General features: G+C 46.0%; 1 protein-coding gene across 1 annotated transcript in view; it reads right to left on the reverse strand.

The window, feature by feature from the left end:
* Positions 1 to 25070, reverse strand: part of ITIH5 (inter-alpha-trypsin inhibitor heavy chain 5) — an 81837-nt gene extending 56767 nt beyond the window's left edge. The window contains exons 1-4 of the mRNA XM_060659348.2: positions 24889 to 25070; positions 15810 to 15854; positions 2717 to 2880; positions 1643 to 1744 (exon numbers count right to left, since the gene is read on the reverse strand). Of these exons, the coding sequence (XP_060515331.1) occupies positions 1643 to 1744; positions 2717 to 2880; positions 15810 to 15854; positions 24889 to 24978 (401 nt within the window). The 5' untranslated portion in view covers positions 24979 to 25070. The remainder of the gene's footprint in view (positions 1 to 1642; positions 1745 to 2716; positions 2881 to 15809; positions 15855 to 24888) is intronic.
* Positions 25071 to 25766: the final 696 nt, after the last annotated feature.

Raw genomic sequence — 25766 nt, forward strand, 5'->3', positions numbered from 1 at the left:
AACTTATCTAGATACCGAGATCAGTTTTCTTCAAAGGGAACAGATCACTTTTCGTCAAACAGGCTGGTAGAGAGGGAACCAGAATCTGAGTATACCCAGAGGCTCTGCAGTTAATGCCATTTACGTAATCATTAAAAATCAAATGCTAGTTATTGGCTTTCAGTGGTTAGATTCAAGTTATAGACCAAACAAAGAAAACAAATTTCATTAAAGATCAGAATTTACATGTTGGTAACACTAACAGTGCAAAAGTAAATGATCAGGTAGAAAAAGGTGGACACTGGAAATGGGAAAGAAAAGGTATGGTTTCACTGAAGGACAGGGACTATTATCACTGAAGATAGTGTAAGGCTAGTCTAGGATGGTGTAACACTGCTTACACTGATGGAAGAAGAGGGAAGAAAAGAATCTAAATATGTGGCCCACAGAGGGAGGATGGCCGTGTTGTACATATGCCACACTCCTTCAGAGCAGAAAATCAACAGATGAGGTCTCATTTTTAACATCGCTCATCATCAGGGAAATACCGGTCAAAACCACAATGAGATACCACCTCACACCTGTCAGAATGGCCAACATGAACAACTCAGGCAACAACAGATGTTGGCGAGGATGCGGAGAAAGGGGAACCCTGTTGTACTGTTGGGGGGAATGCAAACTGGTGCAGCCACTTTGGAAAACGGTATGGAGGTTCCGCAAAAAATTAAAAATCGAACTACCCTATGACCCAGCAACTGCACTCGTAGCTATTTATCCAAAGGATACAAAAATGCTGATTCAAAGGGACACGTATACACCAATGTTTATAGCAGTGCTATCAACAACAGCCAAATTATGGAAAGAGCCCAAATGTCCACTGATTGACAAACGGACAAAGAAGATGTGGTATATATATATTACACACACACACACACACACACACACACACACACACACACACACACAGTGAAATACTACTCAGCGATGAAAAACAATGAAATCGTTCCATTTGCAACAATGTGGATGGAATTAGAGGGTATTATGCTAAGTGAAATAAGTCAGTCAGAGAAAGACAGATCATACGACTTCACTCATATGTGGGATTTGAGAAATAAAACAGGTGAACATATGGGAAGGGGAGGAAAAATAAAATAAAAACAGAGAGGGAGACAAACCAGAAGAGACTCTCCAACACAGAGAACTGAGGATTGATGGAGGGGTGGTGGGTGGGGGGATGGGCATTAAGGAGGACACTTGTTGGGATGAGCACTGGGTGTCCTATGTAAGAGATGAGTCGCTGGGTTTTACACCTGAAGCCAAGACTACGCTGGATGTTAACTAACTTGAATTTTTTTAAAAAACAGAAATCTTTAAAAAACAAGACTACCGTAAGTTTTAGAGTTAGGGAGGTCACTACAAAGAAACTACAGAAGTATTAGACGTGGATGTTTCTAGAAAGTGAGACCTGGAGAGCAGTGGTGGTAAAATGTTCCTTTTTATTATAAACCCCTTTTCTGCTATGTTGTTAGCTATATATATTTAACTATTTATGATAAAAATAAAAAGCAGGTAAGTACTGAAGGAAGGGAAGGGACAAGATGGGCAGGCAAAGGAGGAGAAGATGTGGCCCCTTGCTGAAATGGACTTTTTAAGCGGCACTTACCCGTCGTCTTCTGAGGTTTTATTCCTTCTCTCTTTGACTTTATCACCAGTTTTCTTTTCTCTCTCTCTGATTTCTCCCTGATACACCTTGTCTCCGATGAGCCTGAAACACAAGAGACAGCCCTGCTACCGGCCTCCAGTTCCAAGTCAAATTCAAACATGGATCTCATAACCATGACATCCCCAGAAAATATTTTTATGTGACTCTCAGATATGCAGAAAGAACGCATTCCAGGCCGGGGCACTACCTTGAATCATTCATTTCATTCTGGGGCAATTTCCAAGGTCCAAATAGGCAGGTCTGACCCATGGTGCCTCTGGGATTCTCCAGGAGGACATCAGACCAATTTCCACGAAGATTCACCAGCCTGAATCTTACCCAGGCCCCAAATTAAACCCCCAAACCTACTCTACTTTGCATGTCTTTACCCCTTAGCTCAGAAGAAAAGAAGAAATATGGTTTATGTCACATATCATAGGGTTCACACTGCCTCATTGTTCAGATCTCAACTTAAACATCGCCTCTTGTAGGCCACCTCCCTGATTTCTCCCTGCCTAGACAAGCCCCTCTCGGTCCTTCCTGCCATCCCTAAGCACTTGCTACGGTCTAAAATTGTCTCATCCACTGATTGGTTTCCTTACTTACTATCTCTCCCAAAGCAATTTCTGCAGCCGAACAACACTGCCTTTTTCTCAGAAATATACTGATCACTTTGAAGAGTTCCTGGCCCAGAGCGGGCACCCGTTTGTTGAAGGGAAGGAGAGAAAGACAGAGGAATGGGGAATGGAAGCAGGGAAGACGACAGGAACAGAATGAAAAAAGGGATCATGGGAAGGAGGGAAAGGGGAAGAAAGGGTGGAAGGGAGAGAGAAAGGGGAGAACGAAGGTAGGGAAGGAGAGAGAGGAGGGAGTCAACCTTCTGAGCCATATACATCTGCTGGGATAAATTCTCACGCCAGAAGGCTGTGGACCCCACATCCTGGCAGACTCACCCTGGCCACCGCCACCAACACACACACACACACACACACACACACACACACACTCAGGGTCTCCGATCAGAGTATCGCTTACATAGTGAAGTTGGTGATGAACGCCGCAGCCGGAACCTGCATCTGAAACTCAATCTCCTGGTCCTCAGAAGCTCTATTCAGCATTCTACAGGAGACCGTAGTGAAGGCATAACGGGAAATGATGGTGGACTTCACCGAGAATTCTGTCATTAAGGGCTTGGTTTTCTGTTGGAAGAGAAACACGCAGTGCTTTCAGTGCCGTGTGAAAGTGCGAGAAATACTCTCCAACTGGGGAGGCTGTGGTGTGTGAGTCCCTTCTCCTTTCCTTGTCTTGTCCTGACTTTCCCACTCACAAAGTAACCGTGGTTGAACAACCAGTTGGTGACAAGGAAGCACGCTTTTAACCTAACTTTAAGAAGTGAACACGGGGCGCCTGGGTGGTTCAGTCGGTTAAGCGTCCGACTTCAGCTCAGGTCACGATCTCGCGGTCCCTGAGTTCGAGCCCCGCGTCGGGCTCTGGGCTGACAGCTCGGAGCCTGGAGCCTGCTTCGGATTCTGTGTCTCCCTCTCCTTCTGCCCCTCCCCTGCTCACGCTCTGACTCTCTCTGTCTTTCAATAATAAATAAATGTTAAAAAAAAAAAAAAAAGAAGTGAACACAGGATTTCCAATTTAACAGAGAATATACATGGCTTAACTAGTCCAAAAAGTAGTGGAATTTCAGAAATGAAGTATATACTGTTATCCACTTTTAGATCACATTGACAGGATCATGAAAACATCAGAGGCTACCTAAAAAAATTCTCAAATTTTCAAGTTAAATTCAATATCCTGCTTTCCTCCTGAGACGACAATCACACGACTGCAAAGTGGGAATCGATACCGAGCTCAAGAGAGTATTGGGGGAATGAGAACCCAGAAAAAGGAAAGTGTAGGCTAATTAAATTTGTCCCCAAAGTCTCTGACGAGAGCGCTCGCTACACGGAGATCAAAAAGCTGGTTAAACTTGTCGGTGTATTTCTAGCCTTCCCAGCAGACCACAGCTGGAGCTGAAGAGGTAAGGACACATGAATGGGGAAAGTCGCCGGTGGCAGAGTGGTTCTCTAACTCCAAGAACTGGCTGAGCAACTCCCAGGCATGTTATGGACTCCGTGTTTGAGTCTCCCCCAACCACCCCCCACCCTGCAGATTCATGTGGTGAAGCCCTACCCCCCAATATGATGGTACTTGGGGATGTGGCCTTTGGGTGTGATTTGGTTAGATGAGGTCACGAGGACCTTCACGATGGGGTTAGCCACGGGAGGGCCCGCTCTCACTCTCCACGCGTATACCGAGAAAAGACTGTGTGAATGAGAACGTGGCCGCCTACGAGCGAGGAAGAGAGTCCTCCCCAGGAAATGAACCCTGACAGATACCGATCTTAGACTTTCCAGCCTCCAGAACAGCGAGAAAATAAATTTCTGTTGTTTAACACCAGTCGATGGTATTTTGTAATGGCAGCCCAAGCGGACCAAGACAAGACATCGTCTCATGATAGGCTTGGACACACATGCGAAGTAGGCGTTGTTTATTCCCATTTCATACGTGAGAGGAAGTCCAGCCTGTGAGTCGACTCTCTGGCTCACTGGGCATTAATGGAAATGAGACTTGAACTCTACCCCGCCTGCTTCAGGCACCACCATGATGCGAGGCTGCCTCTCTGGATGGGTCTTTCTATCTCTGTGTGCTCAAACCCCAGCATGGCCCTCAGTATGCAGCGGGCTGTCAATAAATGCTGAATGGAGCCAGGTTACTCTGCTAGGATCCTACTTTCCCCTACCGGCATCGTCCTGCCCAGTCGATGTGTACTTCAACCTTCCTCTGCTCTCTCAATTGCTTTCCAGCACTGAGCTAGTTTTCAAAATAAATACAAGATGATGGCCTGCTGATATCAAAGCATATTGCCCCGGGAGAGACAAAGATAATCTTTAACCCCATTTCAAAAGAGTTTCACAGAGTGTTGTTCTGTTTAAACGTATTTAAAGGGCGTGCCCTTCACAGCAAACCATCCAAAGCTGGAGAGATGCTCCATATGATATGTTAGAGAGGTAAGACTTTGCACTCTGAAACAAAGCACATTTGAGAACACCCACGAACACCCACGAGATGGGGTGCTGCATGGAACAGAGCCACACAGGGGCCCGGCCAGAATGGGTGACTACTGGGTGCAGACGTCAAGGGTTTATTCGTCCTTGTGGCTGAACTTCAGGTCCCGGTGACATAAAAGGGTCAAAACAAACGGCACGAGGTGCAGGAAAGATGTTACGAGAGCGGGTAGCTGTCTTAGAAAAGCAGAAAAAGATAAACGTATAGGTTCAGTGAAGTGATCATCGGGTCGAGAAAGAACTCTAAACATACTTGAAACATTCTTCCCCTGCAAGAGGAAGAGAAGTTCTCCGACCTGGTCTGAGAAGGAATGACATCACGGCAGTGGTTCTCAAAGTGTGGTCCCAGAACCACCACCATTAGCATCGCCTGGACACTGATTAAAAATGCAGAATCTCAAACCCCGTCCCGAACGTGCAGAATCAGAAACACAGGGGACGGAGCCAGAAACCTGTATTTTGACAAGCCTTCCACGTGGTCTGATGGTCGAGTCCGAAACCACTGTTTTAAAGTAATAGGAAGAAGTGGACCTCTTCATATATCTCCTCGTCTATAAGAGGGCCTGAATAAGTCACTAAAATTACACTCACCTCTGAGATCCAAGAATCTGAGGCAAAGCTAACTTGAGGAACAGGGACACGTGGGTGGCTCACTGGGTTAAGCGTCTGCCTGTGGCTCAGATCATGATGTCAGGGTTCGTAGGTTCCAGCCCCGCACTGGGCTCTCAGCTGTCGGCACACAGCCCGCTTCAGATCCTCTGTCCCCTCTCTCTCTGCTTCTCCCCCACTGCGCTCTCTTTCAAAAATAAATAAACATTTTAAAAAATCTTGAAAAATAATGGTGATACTCAAAAAAAAAAAATAAAGTAAGGAATAAAACACTGGGTTTTAGGAAACCATTCCTGAACTTAAAAATACTTGATTGTAAATAGTCTTCATGAAAATTTAGTCTCTTGGGGCACCTGGGTGGCTCAGGCGGTTGAGCGTCCCACTCCTGGTTTCAGCTCAGGTCATGATCTCACGGTTCATGAGTTCAAGCCCCACACTGGGCTCTGCACTGATGACATAGAGGCTGCTTGAGATTCTCTCTCTCTCTCTCTCTCTCTCTCTCTGCCCCTGCCCCACTCTATCTCTCTCTCCCTCAAATAAATAAAAACTTTTTTAAAAAGTTGACAAAAAATTTCAACATTAAAAAACACGTAAACTAGTTTTTAAAAAAGTATCAAGTAACATCTGTACATGGTAAAAACTTCAAATTACACAGAAAATAAAAGGAAACACAATGGTCTCCCTCCCACCCTGGATCTACAGTTCTGTTCCCCAGAAGCAATACGTAGATTAACAGTTTCTTGGTGTATCCTTCCATAAATACATGCTGCATTGATTTGCTTTAATTTCACTTAATGATGATACGGTGTATTCATCTTTCTGTATCTGTGCATGTTCCAATTATCTAACGCTGCATATCCGACCACTCTAAAACTTAGTGGTTTAACAGCAACCGTGGCATTTTCTCCTGTGGTTTCCGTGGTCAGGAATTCTAGAAAGGCTTGGCCGGTGGGGGCGGGGGCAGTCAGAAGGTAGCTGGGGCCGAAACAACGGGCCCCTGAAGCAGCTCGGGGCCGAATGGCATCTGTCTCGTGTCGTCCCAGGGCCCCTCTATGCGATCCTTCCACGTGATCAAGTTCAGACCACCTCACACGTCAGTCAGGCTGATGGCGTGGTACCTAGAGGCTTCACGAGTGCGCATTTCCCAACATCAAGGTGGAAGCGACATCCCCTCCTTTGCCCTCACCCTGAAAGTCACGTGGCATCGTTTCCACCATACTCTACTGGGCAAAGGAGTCACCAAGGTATGTTCCATTTGAAAGGGAGAGAGCCCAGACCCAATCTCAATGGGAGGAGTGGAGTCTCAAAGTGCCACTATCTTTGAAAAATGCCATCTGCCACCGTCCAGAACGATCACCCTCATTCTTTTAATAGTTGCACGGTATTTTCTTTTTTACAGATGCACTATATTTTATTTTATTCTTCAATTTATTTGAGAGAGAGACAGTACACACATGAGTGAGGGAGGGACAGAGAGAGAGAATCCCAAGCAGGCTCCACACTGTCAGCACAGAGCCTGATGCGGGGCTCAATCTCACGAATCATGAGATCACAACCTGAGCCAAAATCAAGGGTTGAACGCTTAACTGACTGAGCCACTCAGGCACCCCGAGATGCACTATATTTTAATTAGCCAGCCCCTATTTTATCCATCAACCCTTTATAATCATTTTTCATGATTGTTTGAAATGCTCATGCCTTCAGATGGCCCTGCCCTCTGATTCATCAATACCGGGGGTCAGCAAACTATGGCAGGCAGGCAGGCCACAGGGGTTTTGTACATAAAGTCTTATTTGAACATAAATTCTTTTACATCCATTCATCTGCATACCGTCTGGAGCTATTTTCATGCTACAGTGTAGAGCAGTTACGTAGTCACGGATCTGTGACACAGTACAGCCTTACTTACAAAGCCTGAAGTCCCTCCTACCTACTCCTTTAAGTGAAAGTTTGCTGATGCCTGGTCTGCACTATTTAAAAAAAATTGTTTAACATTTATTTATTTTTGAGAAGAGAGAGACAGAGCATGAGCGGGGGAGGAGAGAGAAACAGGGAGACACAGAATCTGAAACAGGCTCCAGGCTCTGAGCCGTCAGCACGGAGCCTGACGTGGGGCTCGAGCTCACAGACCGCGAGATCATGACCTGAGCTGAAGCCGGATGCTTAACCGAATGAGCCACCCAGGCGCCCCTGGTCTGCACGATTTAAAACAGGTAAAGCCCTGATACCAGTCATTTACATACCTTTACTGATTGGTGTGTTTTGGGAAGAAATCTTAAATTATACAGACCACACTTTTATTTGACTTGCACAATCTTTTAAAATTTTTCACGTAGGTGACAACATTTAAAAATTAGGGGCGCCTGGGTGGCTCCCTGGGTTGAGCGTCCGACTTTGGCTCAGGTCATGATTTTTGCTGTTCCTGAGTTCAAGCCCCCTGTCGGACTCTGTGCTGACAGCTCAGAGCCTGGAGCCCGCTTCAGGTTCTGTGTCTCCCTCTCTCTCTCTGCCCCTCCCCTGCTCACGCTCTGTCTCTCTCTCTCAAAAATGAATAAACTTAAAAAAAAAATTTAAAAACTGGAAAGTTCACATAAAAATCCAGAACTCTCACATCTCTTGGAACAGACGCTGGGGCAACTCTGGATGTACATTCCCCCATGACCGTGACTAACAGTGGCTGTGGCTTTAGATCAGACCCAAATCCCATAGTCCCGGCTCCCCACGCCTACTGACTCACGGACACTGGCCCTGAGTAGCCACGTTCGCTGTGTTTTTACTAAAAGTGTCCTTATTCCAAGCCTGTTTTGCTCGCTAGTCTCCTCTGTTCTACGAGATTAAAAATGGCCACAACTTGTACACCTATGTTCAGAGCGCCATTTTTCACAACAGCCAACGTGTGGAAGTAACCCAAGTGTGCACTGGCCGATGGCGAGAGAAACAAAATGTGCTGTATGCACACGATGGCGTATTACTCAAAAAAAAAAAAGGAAGGAAATCCTGCCGTACGCTACAACACGGATTAATTCTGACAGCACTACGCTCAGTGAAATAAATCAGCCGCAGAAGGACGAATCTTGTGTGGTTCGCTTGTATGAATTACGTGCGGCCACCAAAGTCACCGAGACAGAAAGGAGGAAGGCAGTTTCCAGGGGCTGGGAGGAGGGGGAACGGGGAGTTTTACGCGAAGGGTACAGAGTTTCGGTTCTGCAAAATGAAAAGAGTTCTGGAAATGGACGGTGAAGCTGTATGATGCGTGAATATACTTCATACCGCCGCACCGTCCACTTTTTAACGGTTTAGAAGCTAAATTTTACGTGATGTGTATTTTAATACAGTAACAACAAAATGTTAAAGATTTCCCGACGGCCCAAATTCTTGGCTTTTCTTGCCATTGAGAGGTGCGTTTTAATTCATTGATCTTTTGATTCTGGGTCTTAGTGGCTTGTTTCACTTACAGAGCACACACCAGAAGCGATGTTCTGGGACTCTGAGGCCAGGCCACAGAGCAGCCTCGCCGCTTGGACGCAGGTGTTCCAGAAGTCTCCTCGAGGCCCTGAGTCACCGGGTCGGACGGAGCCCGTCATGCCGGAAAGGCCGGGCGTGACCACTCAGGCGACAGGAGCAGCCAAGGCCAACTGCTGCCCAGGGGCCCAGAGGCCGAGGACACAAACCCTCCCGCTCGGCCCACCTGCCAGCTGAGCGGCCACCATTGACATTGCACGGCCAACAGAATCATCAGGCTGAGCTCTGCCTCAGTGCCTGCCCCACAAACAGTACAACAGAGTGACTGCTGCTTTAAGCCACTGGGTTTGGGGAAGATCCTTACGCAGCAATAGAAGCTGAGCACCCGATCGCTACGCATTTTATTTGTTTTCTTTTGTGAACTTGTGCCTATTAGCAACACCCCTGAAACCCTACTGGAGAAAGTCACCGTATAAATTATAAACACAAAATATAAAGAGTAGGAGTCCAGCCCCCTTGCCTGACCAACGTAGGCCAAAGAGGTTTCCTTGCCTCGAGTCACACCAGGAGGAGGCCATCAATCCAGCGCGAGAGCCGGGAGCCCCTGGCTTCCAATCCCGCTTCTTTAGCGAAAGGACCTAGAGGCAGCCCGGCCATTCGGGGCTTTCCACAGCCACCACCCTCAGATGGCCACTGCAACCCAGCACTCCAGACACGTACTAAATATCAGTTTTTGCGGCTGATTCAAAAGTGACCTGGGAACCTCCCTCACCGTCCGTTACGTGGTAAACACTTAAGACGAAACATTGAGTCGAATCCGTTCTGCACTGCTTTCACATTCCGGCATTTTCCAAACGTTAGCACCCCGCCGCTTAACTCTTGCACATCAAAGCAGAGTCGTAGTTGGGAAAAGAACTTAGGAAGTGCGCAGCTTGGGGAAACAAAGGTTACAGATGAGCTGCGGGCCTTTCCGCGTGAAATCTGGCTCCTCCGCGGACAATCCTTGCCCAGCACTGTTCCGAAAATAATTTAAAATTTTCTTCACTTGGTACACCGGAGACTATTTGTCATGCTGATTTGTCCTTATTCGTAGTGTCAATTACCATTTCATGAAACTGAAAATGTGACATTGGAAGACACCTCACAAAACACAAAGTCTAACCATTATGGTATTTCTGTTTTGCCTCAAATTAAGATTATGGATGTGGTAGAAATTTTCCACGATATTACATCAGAAGTAGGAGGCATAGTTTACGGGCCCAAGAGACAGACTGAGAAAAGTTTCAAGAAGCTATTTTAGTTTTATTGCTTCTGCCCAGTTACTATTTTCCCACAGAGGCCCCCACTGTTACGCCTTGTGGCCCTTGCCCCACCGGACAGCACCCTCCGTCTACAACGTACGGGAACCTGTTTTGTGCAGGCCAACCCCCGCCCCCAGGAGGCTCACCCCTTCCCCTGTCCCAACTAGACAGGACACACATGCAGAACAGGAACCGTGACTTAGTCCTCGTGCTTGAATTTTCTTCCCCACAGCTCTCAGCATAAAGTAAAACTCAAAAACATTTGTGAAACTGAATTTTTGAATCTTGACAATTAAAGAAAAATATATATCCCCCCCCTCAAAAAAAAGAAACGGTAACTAACTAGAATTTGTTAATCACTACCATAGATTAAATTCCATGAAGGACCGAGAAGGTCTATTACACACGGTTCCTTCTCTCAAGGCACTTATGATCCCATTGGGAAGAAAGTGCAAAAAACATAAAGAAACATAGGGAGATACGTAGAGACATACATTTTACTCATTGGCTGGAAGACCTGCCAGAGTTCAGAAGAAAGAACAATCAGTGAGATCTGTAAAAGTAAGAAAAGGTTTTAAAACGGACGTAGAGTTGGTATGTGGTGAAAAAGAACAAAAGGAACATTCTGAAAACACAAAAGACACGGAAGCAGGAATGAACCTTAGCTCGTTCCTGGAACAAAGAACAGAGCAGTTTAATTAGAAAGGGGGGCACAGTGTGAGGAGAATCCTGGACGGTCAGGAAACGAAAGCCCAAAGCCAAGCACGGAACTCGGAATGGCAGAGCTTCATGAAGATGTGTCATGAAAGGAAGGATGTGAAACAGTGGCTTCAGTTTTTCCCAGTGCACGGTTCCTAAAAATCCAACGTGTTTTCCATATTTATATTTAACTCATTATTTTATTTGGGGATGTCAACTGGAAAATAGGAGGCAAAATCAAGCCTTCCTGTGACAAAACAGCTTCACTATTTTTCTTGCAAAGGCTAAACTACTGGAAAAGCAGTTGGAGGCAGGGAGTGTCTTCATGAGCTGCTCGAGGGACCAAAGTCTTGTGTGTGACTCATGTGAGCCACTTAAAATCAAGCCACCCAGAGGATGTCCTGAATTACCCAAGATGCCATCTGGAAATGTAACGGTGCAATGTTTGTGACGGCATCTTCCAGAACCAGGACTCTTCCCAGATTAACCTTTTGTTGTTTTATTCTGGTCTAACAGTTCTCCAGTGACCGTTAGAAGAAACGATTCTGGAGATGGCAGAGAACCTTAGAAGTCATGCAACTCGGCCCCTCCTCACTTTGTAGAGGAGAAGGCTGGTGCTGGGCAGCTGGTGGATTCTGGGTCCACAGATCTGTACCGAACCTTCACGTCTCTCCTTTCTGAGAAAAGCAACCCAGCCCATGTTGTCACTGCATGAAGCAGAAGACTTCCACACAAGGTGCCTCCCTGAGGGCCGTATTTGCACCCGGGTGAGACAATTTTATCCCTCTGTAAACAGAGAGCGGCATAGCTCCCAGTTGCCTGTTTGTGGTAACAGGTTCTACTTAGCAACATTTCATTATGCTTAGAGGAAAGGAAACATAAAAACGCAACTGTCGTCTTCATGTAGAAAAAAAAAAAAAGTGCACCTCCTAACAAAAGATAAACCGTGACGGCTGGAGTCGGGACAAAGGAGACAGACACACACACAACTAACCCTGAGTGACGTTAACAACCCCCAGGACCATGCTCCCTGTGCACAGACTGTATTTTCTATCTTCCTGATGCTCTGGCATTTGGGGCCTTGCTCCTGGAGAGAAAGTCCCTCCCAGGGCAAGCTAATTCCTAGAGACAGCAAACTCCCCTTGTGTGAGCCTACCTTCGATACACAAGCAGCCAGTCCAGAGCCCGCACCCAGCCACCTCCTTCATCAGGCTTTCCCACGCCAAGCCGATACTGCCCTTTCCCCAAGTCACCCCAGGGCCAGGTACCAGATACCTAGAGACCATCACGGGGCCTCCCGTCCCTAGGGATCTGGGAGCATAAACTCCTTCCTTCATGGTGACCAGTTCCAGGTCTCCGCGTCTCACCACATCTGCTTAAAACAAACCCCAACTACAAATCTGAAGAAGATGCCAAGCCACGGTCCTGCCCCTGGGAGGTTAAATGATGGCAGGGAAAAGCAGGCCAGTGTCTGTTAGGGGCCACAGATCTGCGGGTACAAAGATACCCCTGCTTCTTAAAATATAATTTTTCTCTGTGTATGTGTTGCCAGAGGGAGTCATAAAAAGGGTATCTAATTAATTCAGAAGAAAATCAAGCAAATCCTTGTGATTCAGGAGCTGGCAGTGATGGGAGAACAGCAGCTGTTGCCACCCACACTCTATTCATTGGTCAGGGAACATTCACAGACCTTCAGATTAGTGTGGTATGGCTAGAGCATAAAATAGAAGACGCATGGGGTAAACTGAGGCTAAAGAGGCAGGCCACAGCCAGATCACACGGGGCCTTACAAGTCTCTGGAGTTTATCCTATAGACAATGTGGAGTCAGCAAACACATCTGCAAAAGAGAGTGAGGGACCAAGTCGGCCGCTGGAAAGATCATTCTGGGACCAGCTGGAAGTACAAACAAAGTTCATTTTAAACAGGCATGATGCATGTGAAATTAAGACTTTTAAAATTCTTAAGAGATTTTTAAGAAAATCCAAGGGATTACATAAATATTCTAAGTCTAAGGGTCAAGAAAATCTTGGAAACCAAGGATGAAAACTCAGCTATTTTAAAAAAAGATAAACTTAGTTTTTACTAACAGACTGAAAACTTTTATATGGAAAACACAGCATAAACAAAGTTAATCGACAAACGACGCATTTAGGGGGGAATTCTTCCAATTCAGAAGACAGAGTAGCTCTGGCATAGAAAGATCTCCATCCTACCAACGACTAGGGGATAAAAAACACAACAGAAAGATGGTTACAAGATACACACACCCCCACTTCACAAAAGAACCACTCTAAATGGCCAATAAATGTACAGAAAAAAGTCTACATTCACAAGTAGTCACGCAAATGCTAAAGGAACAATGAGACAAACAGCGTATATCTAAGAGACTGACAAGTCAAAAAGTAACACACATCTGCTGGCAGAAATGTGTGTGCTGATCGATGCAGATAGAAAGTGAATTCATACAGACAGTACTAAGGGCACGAGGATTCGAAAGCAGTCCAGCGACATCCACCGATATGTAAAATGCCCATGCACTTTGATCCAACAATCCTCCTATTGAAAATCTAGCCATAGAATAAAAAGCACCCACATAACAGAATAAAGAAAAAGTTTTTTACAGCATTTTTTCCAAGGACAAAAAACTGGAGAGAAATCTAAAGCTCATCCAGAGCAGAATGCTTCGTAAGTTACGGTGTGCCCACGACATGGAATATTTTTCACCATCGAAAAGAATGGATACGGTTAGGCCACGCGAAATACTGTGGATTGAGAAGAGTAAGAAAGGGAAAAAAAGAGACGTAGTTGAGAAGGCGGGGTGCTGTGTTAGGTAAGAGCACACACAGATGCCAGACATGGGCCTCAAATCCCAGCTCTGCCCCACCTCTCCAAATGCGTGGGTCTTGGGTGAGTTACTCAGTCCCTCTGAGTCTCTGCTTCGTCATCTGTAATGTCTCAAAGAACGGGACAAGAGCGACTGAGTTATGACACGTGGAGGCACACAGTTAGCCCTCGGTCACCATTAGCCATCATCATATGATCCCACTGTTTGAAAGCAATGATCAGAAATCTCCTATCTGCAAATGTCTATGTTTCCCCTGTCTTCTCTGGCACGTTCTTTTTCTCAGTGGCACCTGTCATCTTCTCCATTACTCATACACTTGTCATTTATTTATTCACTTTGTCTTTTTTTCGTCTATCTCTACCCCACCTTAGAATTCAAGCTCTGTAAAAGACAGGGGCCTTTGTCTGTCTTGTTCATTGCTGTATTCCCAGTGTCTACAGCGGTGCAGGGTAGATAGTAAGCATTCAAAAAAACGCTTACCCTCTTAGTTGGAATGAACGTGTGCACGGATGTGTGCATGAATGAATGAATATGTGTACAGGTCTCGCTAGGAGGCTATTTTCCATGAGTCTCTGCTATTTCTGCACATTTTTCAAGCAGGGGCACTAGCTACGTTTGTTTTGAACCGTCTTTTCAAGGATGTTTGGACAGTGGACAGATTTGGAAGAGGGAGTTGGTATCTCCCCCCAGAGCAAAGGGGAAGCTGGATTAAGATCTAGAACAATAAAGAGAACGTGCCCCTCGAGGGACAAAGATCAGGCAGGTTTAGTCCTCATAAAAGAGTCCGGGTCCCAAGCGCAGAGTTCCTCCCGTGTGTAGGTGTCGTCAGGCCCTCTCCGTGTGACCATATGGGAACTGCGCCCGGGAACGGTACAGACTCTGACTGTCACAACACCGCTACTCTGTGAGCAACGATCGCCCTCTGTCTCTGACCCGGGAGTCTCCTGTACTCTGCCAGCATCCATGCAATGGCACCAAACTAACTCCTTGGCTTGTAAACCGGGGAAAATCCAGACTCCTCACAATTCTGGATAAACAATGTTTATGTTCATCGTCTATCTGTCTATAATCACGCGAACATGGAGACAAACATGAAAGAATGACTACGAGATTAATAAACTTGGGAGGATCAGGAGAAGGAAGGGGGAGGAAGCCAAGCAAAGAATAACAAGAACACAACGCCCCAGTCCGGCAAAGATGGGGATGATTGTGACGGCGGTCGTGCTAAAGCTAGAACTGACTCACACAGCACCAAAGTGTAGACAGGCCCTGGATAGATGCCTACCCACTGAGGACCTGTTGCAGAATCCACATCCCAGAGCCGGTAGGTGTGTCCCCACATCCCAATATGGCCCTGCACCCGCAGTGGTAAGGAAGAACCGAGTCTGGGTCAAGTAAGCTCTTAGGGTTCCTGATCACGTGCCCAAATTCCAACTTGAGAGCCCCAACATGCGCCGAGAGCCGTGCTCAGCTCCATCACAGGAAGCTGCCACCTACAAATGTGACTTCTTGGCTTTAGCTGTTTACTTCACAACAAAGCCTTTATTTCTTGTGTAAGAAAGCCATTAAATGTATAGGTTAATTTAAGTTTTGTTTCTTTTTTTTAAAGGCTCTGAAACCCCAAACTTTGTCCTCAGAGCCCTACTGAAATAATCAGGTCTCTTTCTGGAAAGAAAAGTTCACTTAAAGAAAGGCTTGTAAAAGCTACGCTGTTTCATGTCAGGATTCTTTTTTTTTTTTTTTTTTTTTAATTTTTTTTTTTTTTAACGTTTATTTATTTTTGAGACAGAGAGAGACAGAGCATGAACGGGGGAGGGGCAGAGAGAGAGGGAGACACAGAATCGGAAGCAGGCTCCAGGCTCTGAGCCGTCAGCCCAGAGCCCGACGCGGGGCTCGAACTCATGGACCGCGAGATCGTGACCTGAGTTGAAGTCGGACGCTTAACCGACTGAGCCACCCAGGCGCCCCCATGTCAGGATTCTTCTACATGCAACTTTACAAGCTTTGGAAAAGCTGCCAGCAGAGCCAGGGCCTGGTTGAAAACACGCACAACAGGAGGGGACGGACATCGAAGATGCACCATGAGTATACGTACCAGCCTCTGCAACAGTCTGACCTGCCTCGGTCCCCTGAATCCAACCTGTAAGAAGAAAAAAGCCATGAAATAGGCTTGTGAGGCCATTCTTAAATGAATTACCTGAGGGGGTTTAAAACCGATCCAAACCTACAGAAGGGATTATGCATCCTGAAAAGCAGATTGAAAATTAATTAATTACTCACCCTGAAATTAAGATTGGACCCTTAATTAAGTCACTGCCAGGCCAGAACTAGAATTCATCCCCCAGAGTCCTGGTTGACTGCTTGACCCATGATGTCACTACCTCCTCACCTGAGAGTTCTTCTATCTGTTACAACAATAAGTATGAAATGATAAAAAGAAAGAATTCATCAGAATGTCTGTGCTCTGTTTCACTGTATTCCTGGCTTGAAAATAAAGCTCTTTTTGTCTATTACAATGAGTAAATGTATTCAGTTCTACTCTGATGGGCTCAATTATTCAACTCAAAACTTGAGGAAACTCTGCAAGCAAAACCGAATTTACCTTGAATTTTCTTACTGTATTTTTTCTGGTTTAACCATACTTTCTCACATGTGGAAGAGGGGCATGAGAAGGTGATAAAATCCTCATTAAAAATTGTATTAATTAATCAGCCACTCTGGACTAATTTAAAAGTCTTATTAGCTGCTTGTTGAACATCATTCATAGCAAATCACTGCTTAAATAAAGTGTTAACGACAACTGTTGTGAGTAATAAATCATCCTTTCTAGAGGACAATTTGATAATGCAGATCAAAAGCTTGAAAAATATGCCTAGACTTTATGAGTATCTTTTTTTTTAACAGCTCTACAATGTGTAATTTACAAATATAACTCATTCACTTAAAGTGTACGGGTTAGTTTTTTTTTTAGCATATTCCGAGTTGTACATCCATCACACCATCAATTTAGAGCATTTTTATTATGTCAAAAAGAAACCCTGCACCCCTTAGGTGTCACCTCCCAACCACTAATCTGCTTGGTCCCTGTGGGCTTGCCCATTCTGGACGTTTCACAGGAATGGACTCATACGATACACAGTCTTTTACGACTGGCTTTTTTCACTTAGCGTCATCTTTTCAAGGTCATCCCTGTTTTCTTTTAATTTTTTTAATGTTTTATTTATTTTTGAAAGAGAGAAAGGGAGAGACACACAGAGTACAAGTTGGGGAGGGGCAGACAGGGAGACACAGAATCCAAAGCAGGCTCCAGGCTCTGAGCTGTCAACACAGAGCCCGACGCGGGCTCGAACTCACAAGAGATCATGACCTGAGTTGAAGTTGGACGCTCAATCGACTGGGCCACCCAGGTGCCCTGAGGCCATCCCTGTTGTAGCATTTATCAGTACTTCATTCCTTTTTTGTGTCCAGATAATATTCCTTTCTATAGATAGACCACATTTTGTGTATCTGTTCGCCAGGTGATAGACATTCAGGTTATTTCCACTTTTTGGCTATTGTGAATAATGCTAAATTTACATAAACATTCACATGCAAGTCTTTGTGTTGGACATAGATATCCAGGAGGGGAGTGCCTGAGCCATACGGTAAATTTAAGTTTGACTTTTCGAGAAATTGCCAAACTGTTTTCCAAAGTGTCTGCAACATTTTTACATTCACACCAGTAGGCATGTTTTTTGATTCAGAAACCCTACTTAACAGAAAAGTCCCATGAGAGAAAACAAATAACAGAAAAAAAATAAGAAAATTCTTTGCAACTTTTAAAACAATTGCTAATAATTAGAAATAGCCTAAAACAGTCTTAAAAAGAGGTCTGGTTAAGTATATTATGGTACACAGATCAATTAGAATACAGCTACAGAAAATAATGATGCGTATCCATACATCAATAAATGTTCATTTTACTGAATCTTTATCTGCAGAAGTACTGCGTTTCCTTGGTCCCTGTGGGAAGACAGGGCCATGTGACGAGCTATTGACAAGAAGTTACGAATGTAAGTAACATTTGTCACTTCTGGGTTAAGTGATTTAATTACAGTGGACCATCCTACAGAACTGCTTTTTCTTTCTGGCACAGTAATCAGCAGTGTTGGAAATGGTAGTGGCCCCATCGAGCCCAAGTTCCCAGTGGCCCCCACCAACCCAGGACAGACGAGCTGTACAAGCAAGGAATAAATGTTTGGTATCTAAGACACTGAGATTTTTAAGACATCGTCACCACACAGTGACCTAGCCTATCCTGATTAATAAATCCATGACATGTTTTAAGTGATTAAATCTGGTAACAAAACATCACGTCTAACATGATCTCGTTGTGTGTAAGTCACGTGTTTGTATGTGTAGAATGTATACCGAAATGTAATGGCTGTTACCTGTGGGTGGCTGAACTCTTTTTCTCTACACTTCCCCGTACTATCTCCCATTTTGACAAATTCACTTTTTACTTCCGAAACAGGAAAAAGAAAAAAAAAGCAATAAAGATATTTCCATTTAGGAAACTAAAGTCATACCAGTAACTGTTTTAATCCCTATCCTCCTCTCCTGATCTCCCCTGAAAAAAACAAATATATATATGTGTATATGCTATCATAAATTATCGTTATAAGCCATTATAGAGCCTCCTACTCTACAGAGCATGGAACAGAAGAAATACCACAGGATTTAGGTTGACACCCACCACCCTGACTCCAAATGAGAACCAAAGAATTAGTAGGATGATACTGATTTCTCTTTCTACAATGAGGGGTGATGTCTGAGCCACTCTCCAAGGGAAGCTTTCTGGGCAAGGTCTCCACCAGCTCTGCAGGTTCATCTCAGGTCTTTCCCTTCCTCAAACTGTGGAATAGGCTGGGGACCGCTTAACATAGCGCCGGTCAGAGGGAAAGCCCAGCCCCTCCCAGGTATTATGATCTGTGATTGATCTAAAGTATTTTCTTTGAAGTTCCTTCTCTGTAAAATAAGTTCTCCAAGAAAATAAACAAGCTTTAAGGAGAACAAGAGAAGTTGGTTTTTCATTTTTGAGATGACTATCTTATGTCTCAGGGGATCGCTATGGCAACACTTCAGTCCAAGTTTAAACGAGATTGAACCAGAATCAAAACTTTTCGGTACAGACAGACTCCTGGTGCCAGCTAGGATCGGCTCTGGAAATCACACCAATGTCATCAGCGTTGTTTTTAGTTAGGGATTCCTGATCCCTCTTATTGTTCAAGTGCTTCCCTGGGAGTGGGGTTCAAGAACAGATATGTAACTGACTCCAGCTCACTGTCAAGGGCTGCCACGAACAGTAATCTCAAGAGCTTGGGGCTCCAAACCATAGACTTGCCAGAGAGCTCCAAAAAGATTCTTTGCTCCTACGGAGCTGAGCTTCCTTCTCAAGCATCAGAACACAAGATTTCCAGGCCACGATATTTACTGAGAAACATAAGCCAGGATCCTTGCCATCGAGGACCATACCATATAACTTGAAAGAAAGAACTGTGCTCATGACAACTTAACAGACAGGGTCGTTTTTGTAAGTTACAAAGGAAACGGAAAAAAGTAGAGTTTGCTAGGCTGCAAATAACGATGAGAAGCTTTACGATGGAGGTACGGTTGAACCAGCCAGGTAGGGGTTTGGGGAGTGGACGAAAGGACAGGAGAAATGGACGGAGAATCAGGTTCAACAGGAACTATGCTGAGAAACAGCTTCAGAGATCCACCACGGCCTCTCCCATATGTATGGACCAAGCAGCACTCACTGCCAGGAGGTGGGGGTAGGTGAAGATTTCCTTTGTGCAAAGAATATAGCACTAACGGTCACGGCTCTGGAGTCTAGAATCCCCCATCTACGTCATCAGTTAGCCTAGCTCTAGGTAAGATGACAGGCACAGCTTAAATGTTCGTAATTTGACTAAGGACTGTACTTGTTCCCCAAGATGTATCACAGTGTTGGATCACGACTAGAAGAGAAGAGAAACACCCTTAGAGCATCCCAAGAAGTCCATAAATGGGAAGAGCATGGGAGGAGAGGAAAACGCAAAACCCAATTCTAACCAGGGTGAAAGACACTCGGTATGTAGAACACAGACGTTCCCTCTTGGCATGGATGTTTTAATGACCCAGGAGGACTGAAGAGAGACGTGAAGACAGAGTTCATTCCCTCTACTCTTCCATTGGAGCTCTATCCCTGGGTCTGTGACCCCAGGTCCCGTAACAGGTCCAAAGGACACTGCATTTGGGCTAACCTCAGCCACACCGCCATCAAGGGACCGAAGCCGTGAGTTCCTACAGGGCTCTGTGCTAGGAACCGACCTACCAGGTGGCCCGCGTCCCCTGAGGATGTCTGCAATCCTGAAACCAAGATCCGGGAACTCACAAGTCAGTGCCTCAGAGATCGGTTACAGGGCCTGAAACAAAACGTAGTTGGAAAGGCACTGGAGTCATCTATCACCCGGGCTGAGAACAATTCGTGTAGGTAACTCTGAATGACTCACACAGAAGTTTTACTCCTTCGGAGTGATGTTGCTACAGGCTGCTCAGCTATTTGCAATTCAGGATGCCTATAACCCCAGCCGTGGAAGAAGAAACTTTAGTTTGGGGTTACAACTCCAAACCATTTCCAGGTAGGTTTAAAAAAAAAAAAAAAAAAAAACAAAAAAAAAAAAAACCGGCCACTGGCCTTAGGCAAGTCACTGTTTCTTTTCTTCACCTGTGAAAAACAAGGGAAATGGACTTTGCCTCTAGGAAAATAAGGAGGGGATTCAGGAGCCCCCCCCACCACAAAAAGCTCAGGTCTCCATCCACGGCCCCACCTTCTTAAATGGAGCCAGTCCCTCGTTAGCAACAGAGAACTTGCTGGGGTCTCCGAACCAAACCCTGGAAACACGGGAGGCCAGATCGCTTTCTGTGGAGCATCCAAGGTTTGGGAAGAGTGCCGGTTAGGAAAATGACCCGGTTCTCTATACATCCCTATCCTCCCTCCCCCTCCCACTCAAGGAAACGAGAGCTGGCTGGTTCGGGAGCAAGTACATCTCTGGACTCTCTCCCACAATAACCTCCTTCCGGTTCAGCGTGACGACTCCAATTCTCCAATCACACCCGTGCACATAAAGGAGACGGTACCGAGTGGCCTGGAGCTCACAAAATCTTTTACGGACTTTACTTGTTAAAGAGTTAAGTACAAAAACAGGAACAAAAAAATTTGTCGTCTCGATTCTTGATTTGTGTTTCTGAATGCAAAGGTTTGGTTGCTAGCGACAGATTATAAAAAATTAACACTCCCAGAAATTCTCAGTTCGGGGGATCAGAGCATCCCCACACTCGATGTGGTCACCACAAGCCTATACTCAACACCATCCCTATTCCAGGAGCCACAAATAAAAATCACATCGAAACAAATTCCATTAGGTTATAAATATGAAAGTGGCTTTGCCTTTGGAGGAGTCCTTGAAAGCCTGGCTTTGGCACTCAGCACACCTGGGTTCTACCCCGGGCTCTGCACGTATCCCTTGGGTATGTCACTTCCTCTGGGCGGATTCCCATGGTTCTCCTGGAAAGTACGCGCACGGAGACTTTCCTTGCGGTGGTAAGTCAGAGATTCAACCAGGCCGTCCAAAGACAATAAAAGTAGCTCATTTTACTTTAGTGCTTACTGAATGCATGCACTTTGCCTGGATTAACCCACTTAATCCTCACAATAATCGTAAGAGCAGAAGTGGGTTTATTATTTTACTATTACTTAGAGGCTAGTAAAACGTAAGCTTCAGAACCTCTCGCTTGTACAGTCTCTTAACTATGGGAGACACCCGCGGCGTTTGCCAGCCTATAAAAATGAGGCATTTGTTGTGATTTATCATCCTAAATAAATGTTCACTTTAGCACCTAATTTGGTGGTCATAATTTGACATACTTTTTCTTTAAGAGGGCCCTGCCAATTATGTAAACTTTATTTACCTCTAAAAATGTAAAACTTTAATTGCAGATGAGAGTAATGATCCTTTTTGGCAGATGATGAAACTGAGATCCAGAAAGGTTAAGTCACTTGCCCAAGTACACACAGCCACTTAGTGTTGGGAATGGGCATTTGAACCCAGGCGTTCTGGCTCGGAGTGCTCTTACCCATATCCTTTACTGCTTCTTATTATTTTTACACAGAGCCACTAGCAAACTCTCTGGGACATTTTGAACATGCAACAATTAGTCGCTTTCATTATTTTGTACATGAAAAACTGCTTTTGTAATAAGAGGAATACAGCCCTATCCTGATTTAAAGAAGCCATATCAGTTTGAAACTTGGGAAACAGATACATCTGTAACAGGCTGGCTTTATACAAGAGACTTCCTTTTTAACATTAATTTCCTGGAAGGTTCTTTTAAAGCAGTATTATTCTAAGTGTGGTCCGAGGATCATCTGTTATCAGGATCCCCTGAGCCCCACCCCAAACCTAATGGATCTAAATGGATGGGAGTGGGGGCTCAGGAGTCTGCGCAGTTAATGAGCTCCTTTTTAAAATTTTTTTTTTCAACGTTTTTTTTTTTATTTATTTTTGGGACAGAGAGAGACAGAGCATGAACGGGGGAGGGGCAGAGAGAGAGGGAGACACAGAATCGGAAACAGGCTCGAGGCTCCGAGCCATCAGCCCAGAGCCTGACGCGGGGCTCAAACTCACGGACCGCGAGATCGTGACCTGGCTGAAGTCGGACGCTTAACCGACTGCGCCACCCAGGCGCCCCTCGGTTAATGAGCTTCTGAGCGTCTATTTGCACACCAGCGTTTGAAGACCACTGCTGATAGCCCTCCCCTGCTATGGGTAACAAATGGGGCAGAGGGCCCGAGGGGAGAAAGGAGCTTGAATTTAAGGTGTCATTAGTGATATTGACAAATGAAGGTAAATAACAAGTAGCAGTTGCAATGCAAGCCAAGGGGTCATGTTCATGTAAGTTGAAATTTACATAAAATTCACATATTCATTTACATTTAACAATTAAGTTTGTATGTAACTTTGAAGACCATAATTATGGAGAATAAGCACCAACTACACGCCTACGTGCTGTTGTTTTAAGTATATTAATTCTTTCAATCTTCAAACTCCTTTTAATTAAGTAATTTCATCATTCTCACTCTCGAGATGGGTAAATAGAGACTCCCAGACAGACAGTAAGTAACTCTCCAGTACCTGCAGAGCCAGGATTTGGACCCAAGAAATCTGGTTCTGGAGCCTGTGTTCTTAAATCCCACATCACTCACACACACACACACACACATACACACACACACCTTTTAATAGAGATAAAAAGGTAAAATTGCAAACTTTCATAGAACTTCGCATCTTGCAGTTTCTGTCTGAGTTAGTCATTTTCAAGATGAATAAATAGTGCTGTGGTTTGAGGCAGCAAGAATCCCTAAAAGGGGCCAAAGCCATGTCACTCTGTGCAGGAAAAGTCTAGACTGCTAAGCCCACTTGCTCTGGCAGATGCAGGCACTTTCATCACTCCTCCTAACTCATAAATATAATCCTTGTTTCAGTTTCTCCCACACTTTCCTCCCTCCACCCCCCCCACAAAAGTTTCAAGCTCTTTACCCCAAATTCCTTCCCTCTGAGCTTCAGCCGTCCAAGCCCAGCAGCAGGAGCTAATGTAAATGCGGACACCAGGCCAGTCACTTGAGGCGTATTAACTGTGCAATCTTTTACACCCTAGTAGTGCCCACATTTTAAAGAATTGGAAGTTGAAGCCCCCAGTGACTTGCCCAGGATCACAGAGCTGGCAAGTGACAGGACCAGGAATCAAACCCAGGCAGCCTGACACCAAGCCCGTGCCCTTAACCACTTTGCTAACACGTCTACCATTTATTGAGTGCCCACTGCATACCAGATCCTTTGCACAAACTAGCCGCTGAATCCTTACAAGCATACTCGAGAGGAGGTGTATTCTCTGCTGCGACCAAGCAGAAAGCAAGGCCCAGAAAGAGTACACAGCCTGTCCAGGCCACACAACTGTAAAGGGCTAAGTGAAGGCCAGATTTTCTTTTCTGGATCCAAAGCCTGCACTTTCCCCACTCTACCTCTTCCCCTCCTGGAATTTTTACTGGTTCCTCCTCCTGACGAGCCTACAAGAGAAGGATCACCTAGTTTATTTTGCAGAAATCCCATCCACGTGCAGACTCAACCAGAGAGTAACCACCTTCCAGATCTGCTCTTCAAACCACAGTGCTGGAAAAGGAAGAGGACATGTAAGCCTACTTATCTCCTGTTCCCATCGTGTGAAACACGCTTTAAGCTACACAATTTTAAAATAATTTAAATGAGGCGTGTGTGAACAGCACCCAGAGATGCAGGTAAGCACTGCCTGCTTTAACTGGGGCACAGCCACTTCCCCCATGAGGTCTTCAGGCTGACATCTGTCTCAGCTCGTCGTATGTTTTTCAGTAGGCTTTGCTGTTCCTCAGACATGGCATTGAGCGTTCATACATGTAGGACTTAACCACCTGTGAGGTTAGGCCTTTTAAAACATGAACTCCTGGCAGACGCACAGAATATTAACTAGGGGAAGTGAGCCTTGGGTTCTGGTCCTCCCCGTCAGGCCACCTTTAAACGGCTAACCCACTGATAGGAACCTGATGGGAAACGTGTTACCCTGGCTTTCAGATGGGGAAAGTGGAGGGTTCTGGGAGTTTGGAATTTCTCCTAGATTGTGCTTTTTCCCTCAACAATTCGGAACGGCGGTAGTTAACACACTACCCCCTACATGCATCTTGAGGAAGAAACTTTGCAATTAACTGGGGGCTCTCTCCCAACAATGAACGTCACGCAACAAACTAGGAGAAATCCGCGCAGATAACGGGAGCCAAGATCTGGTTGTGCAGGACTTTCAAGTCCCAGACACAATTCTGCAGGAAGTTCACCCTCCCGGCGATCGCCAAGAGTGACCAATAGAGGGGGAAGCGCAGGAGAAGACTGGGGAACGGAGAGCAGAAGGGGGTACGATGTGACAGGAGGTGGAGGTGACCCCTCCTTCCTCGCGTCCAGGACCCATCCGAGGGCGTCTGTCCAACAGCCACGCGCCACGAGAAGCCGGTGGGAAGGGACGGCAGCCCGCGCCCGGAGCCATCCCTAGGTCCTCCCACCTCTACTTACTTGCTCCGAAGTGTCATCCCGGGGCCAGGCCTCTCCCAGCGACCCCGCGCAGAGCGGCAGCCCCAAGCACAGCCCCAGCAGCAGGAGCATGGCGGGGGCTAAGGCGCGGCGGCAGGGACCAGGCGGGACGCGCTCAAGGGACCGCTCCCGGGCTCGGCGGCTGCAGAGGCGCTCGGCCCCGCCTCCGCGCCCCCTCCGGGCCCCGCCCCCCACGCGCCCCGCCCCCGGCCCGCCCCGCGCGGATCCCGGTCCCGGTCGGGTCTCCACCGCCCCAGGGAGGAGGCCCCCGCAGGCCAGCCTCACCGCGAGCCAGCTCGCCCCCCGGTCCCCTCCGCGGCCCGCCCTTCAGCTCCGCCCTCCTCGCCCCGTCTCCCTCGGTCGCCTTCTGCCGCCACCTTCAGGGCTTATGACACCTGCCACCCCATCCCCAAATCTTTCTCTCCAGCAAGGTGTGAAATGCTTCTTCCTGGACTAGCTAAAATTCCTGTCGCAGGAGGATACGGGAGTAGCCAGCCTGGCCCTCAGTATACTGCCCACCGACCCCCCACCCCCTGCTCTATATACCAATACCCCCCATCTGTTAAATATACTCCCTCCCCTGCTCTATATACTACCACAAGCACTCCCTACCTGCTAGCATGAAGCCAACATGAGACCTTCTGACTTCTGCCCAGAGAATGGCATATGCCCCTTGGCATCTTGCACTGATGCATAAAAGCCAAATTAAGGGACTGCTAATTAGTCGTCTGATGCAGAGAGTACTAGCAATGTTGTCCTCTTTTATGCAGTTCTGGCGTAAGGGGGCAGAAAAGGAGAGGCCAGAACTGGCCCTGTGTAGTAGTCTCTCTAAATTTTTGGTTATTAATCATGAAAATAAA

This window comes from Panthera onca, chromosome B4 (genome assembly GCF_046562875.1).
Source record: "Panthera onca isolate mPanOnc1 chromosome B4, mPanOnc1 haplotype 2, whole genome shotgun sequence".
NCBI lineage: Eukaryota > Metazoa > Chordata > Mammalia > Carnivora > Felidae > Panthera > Panthera onca.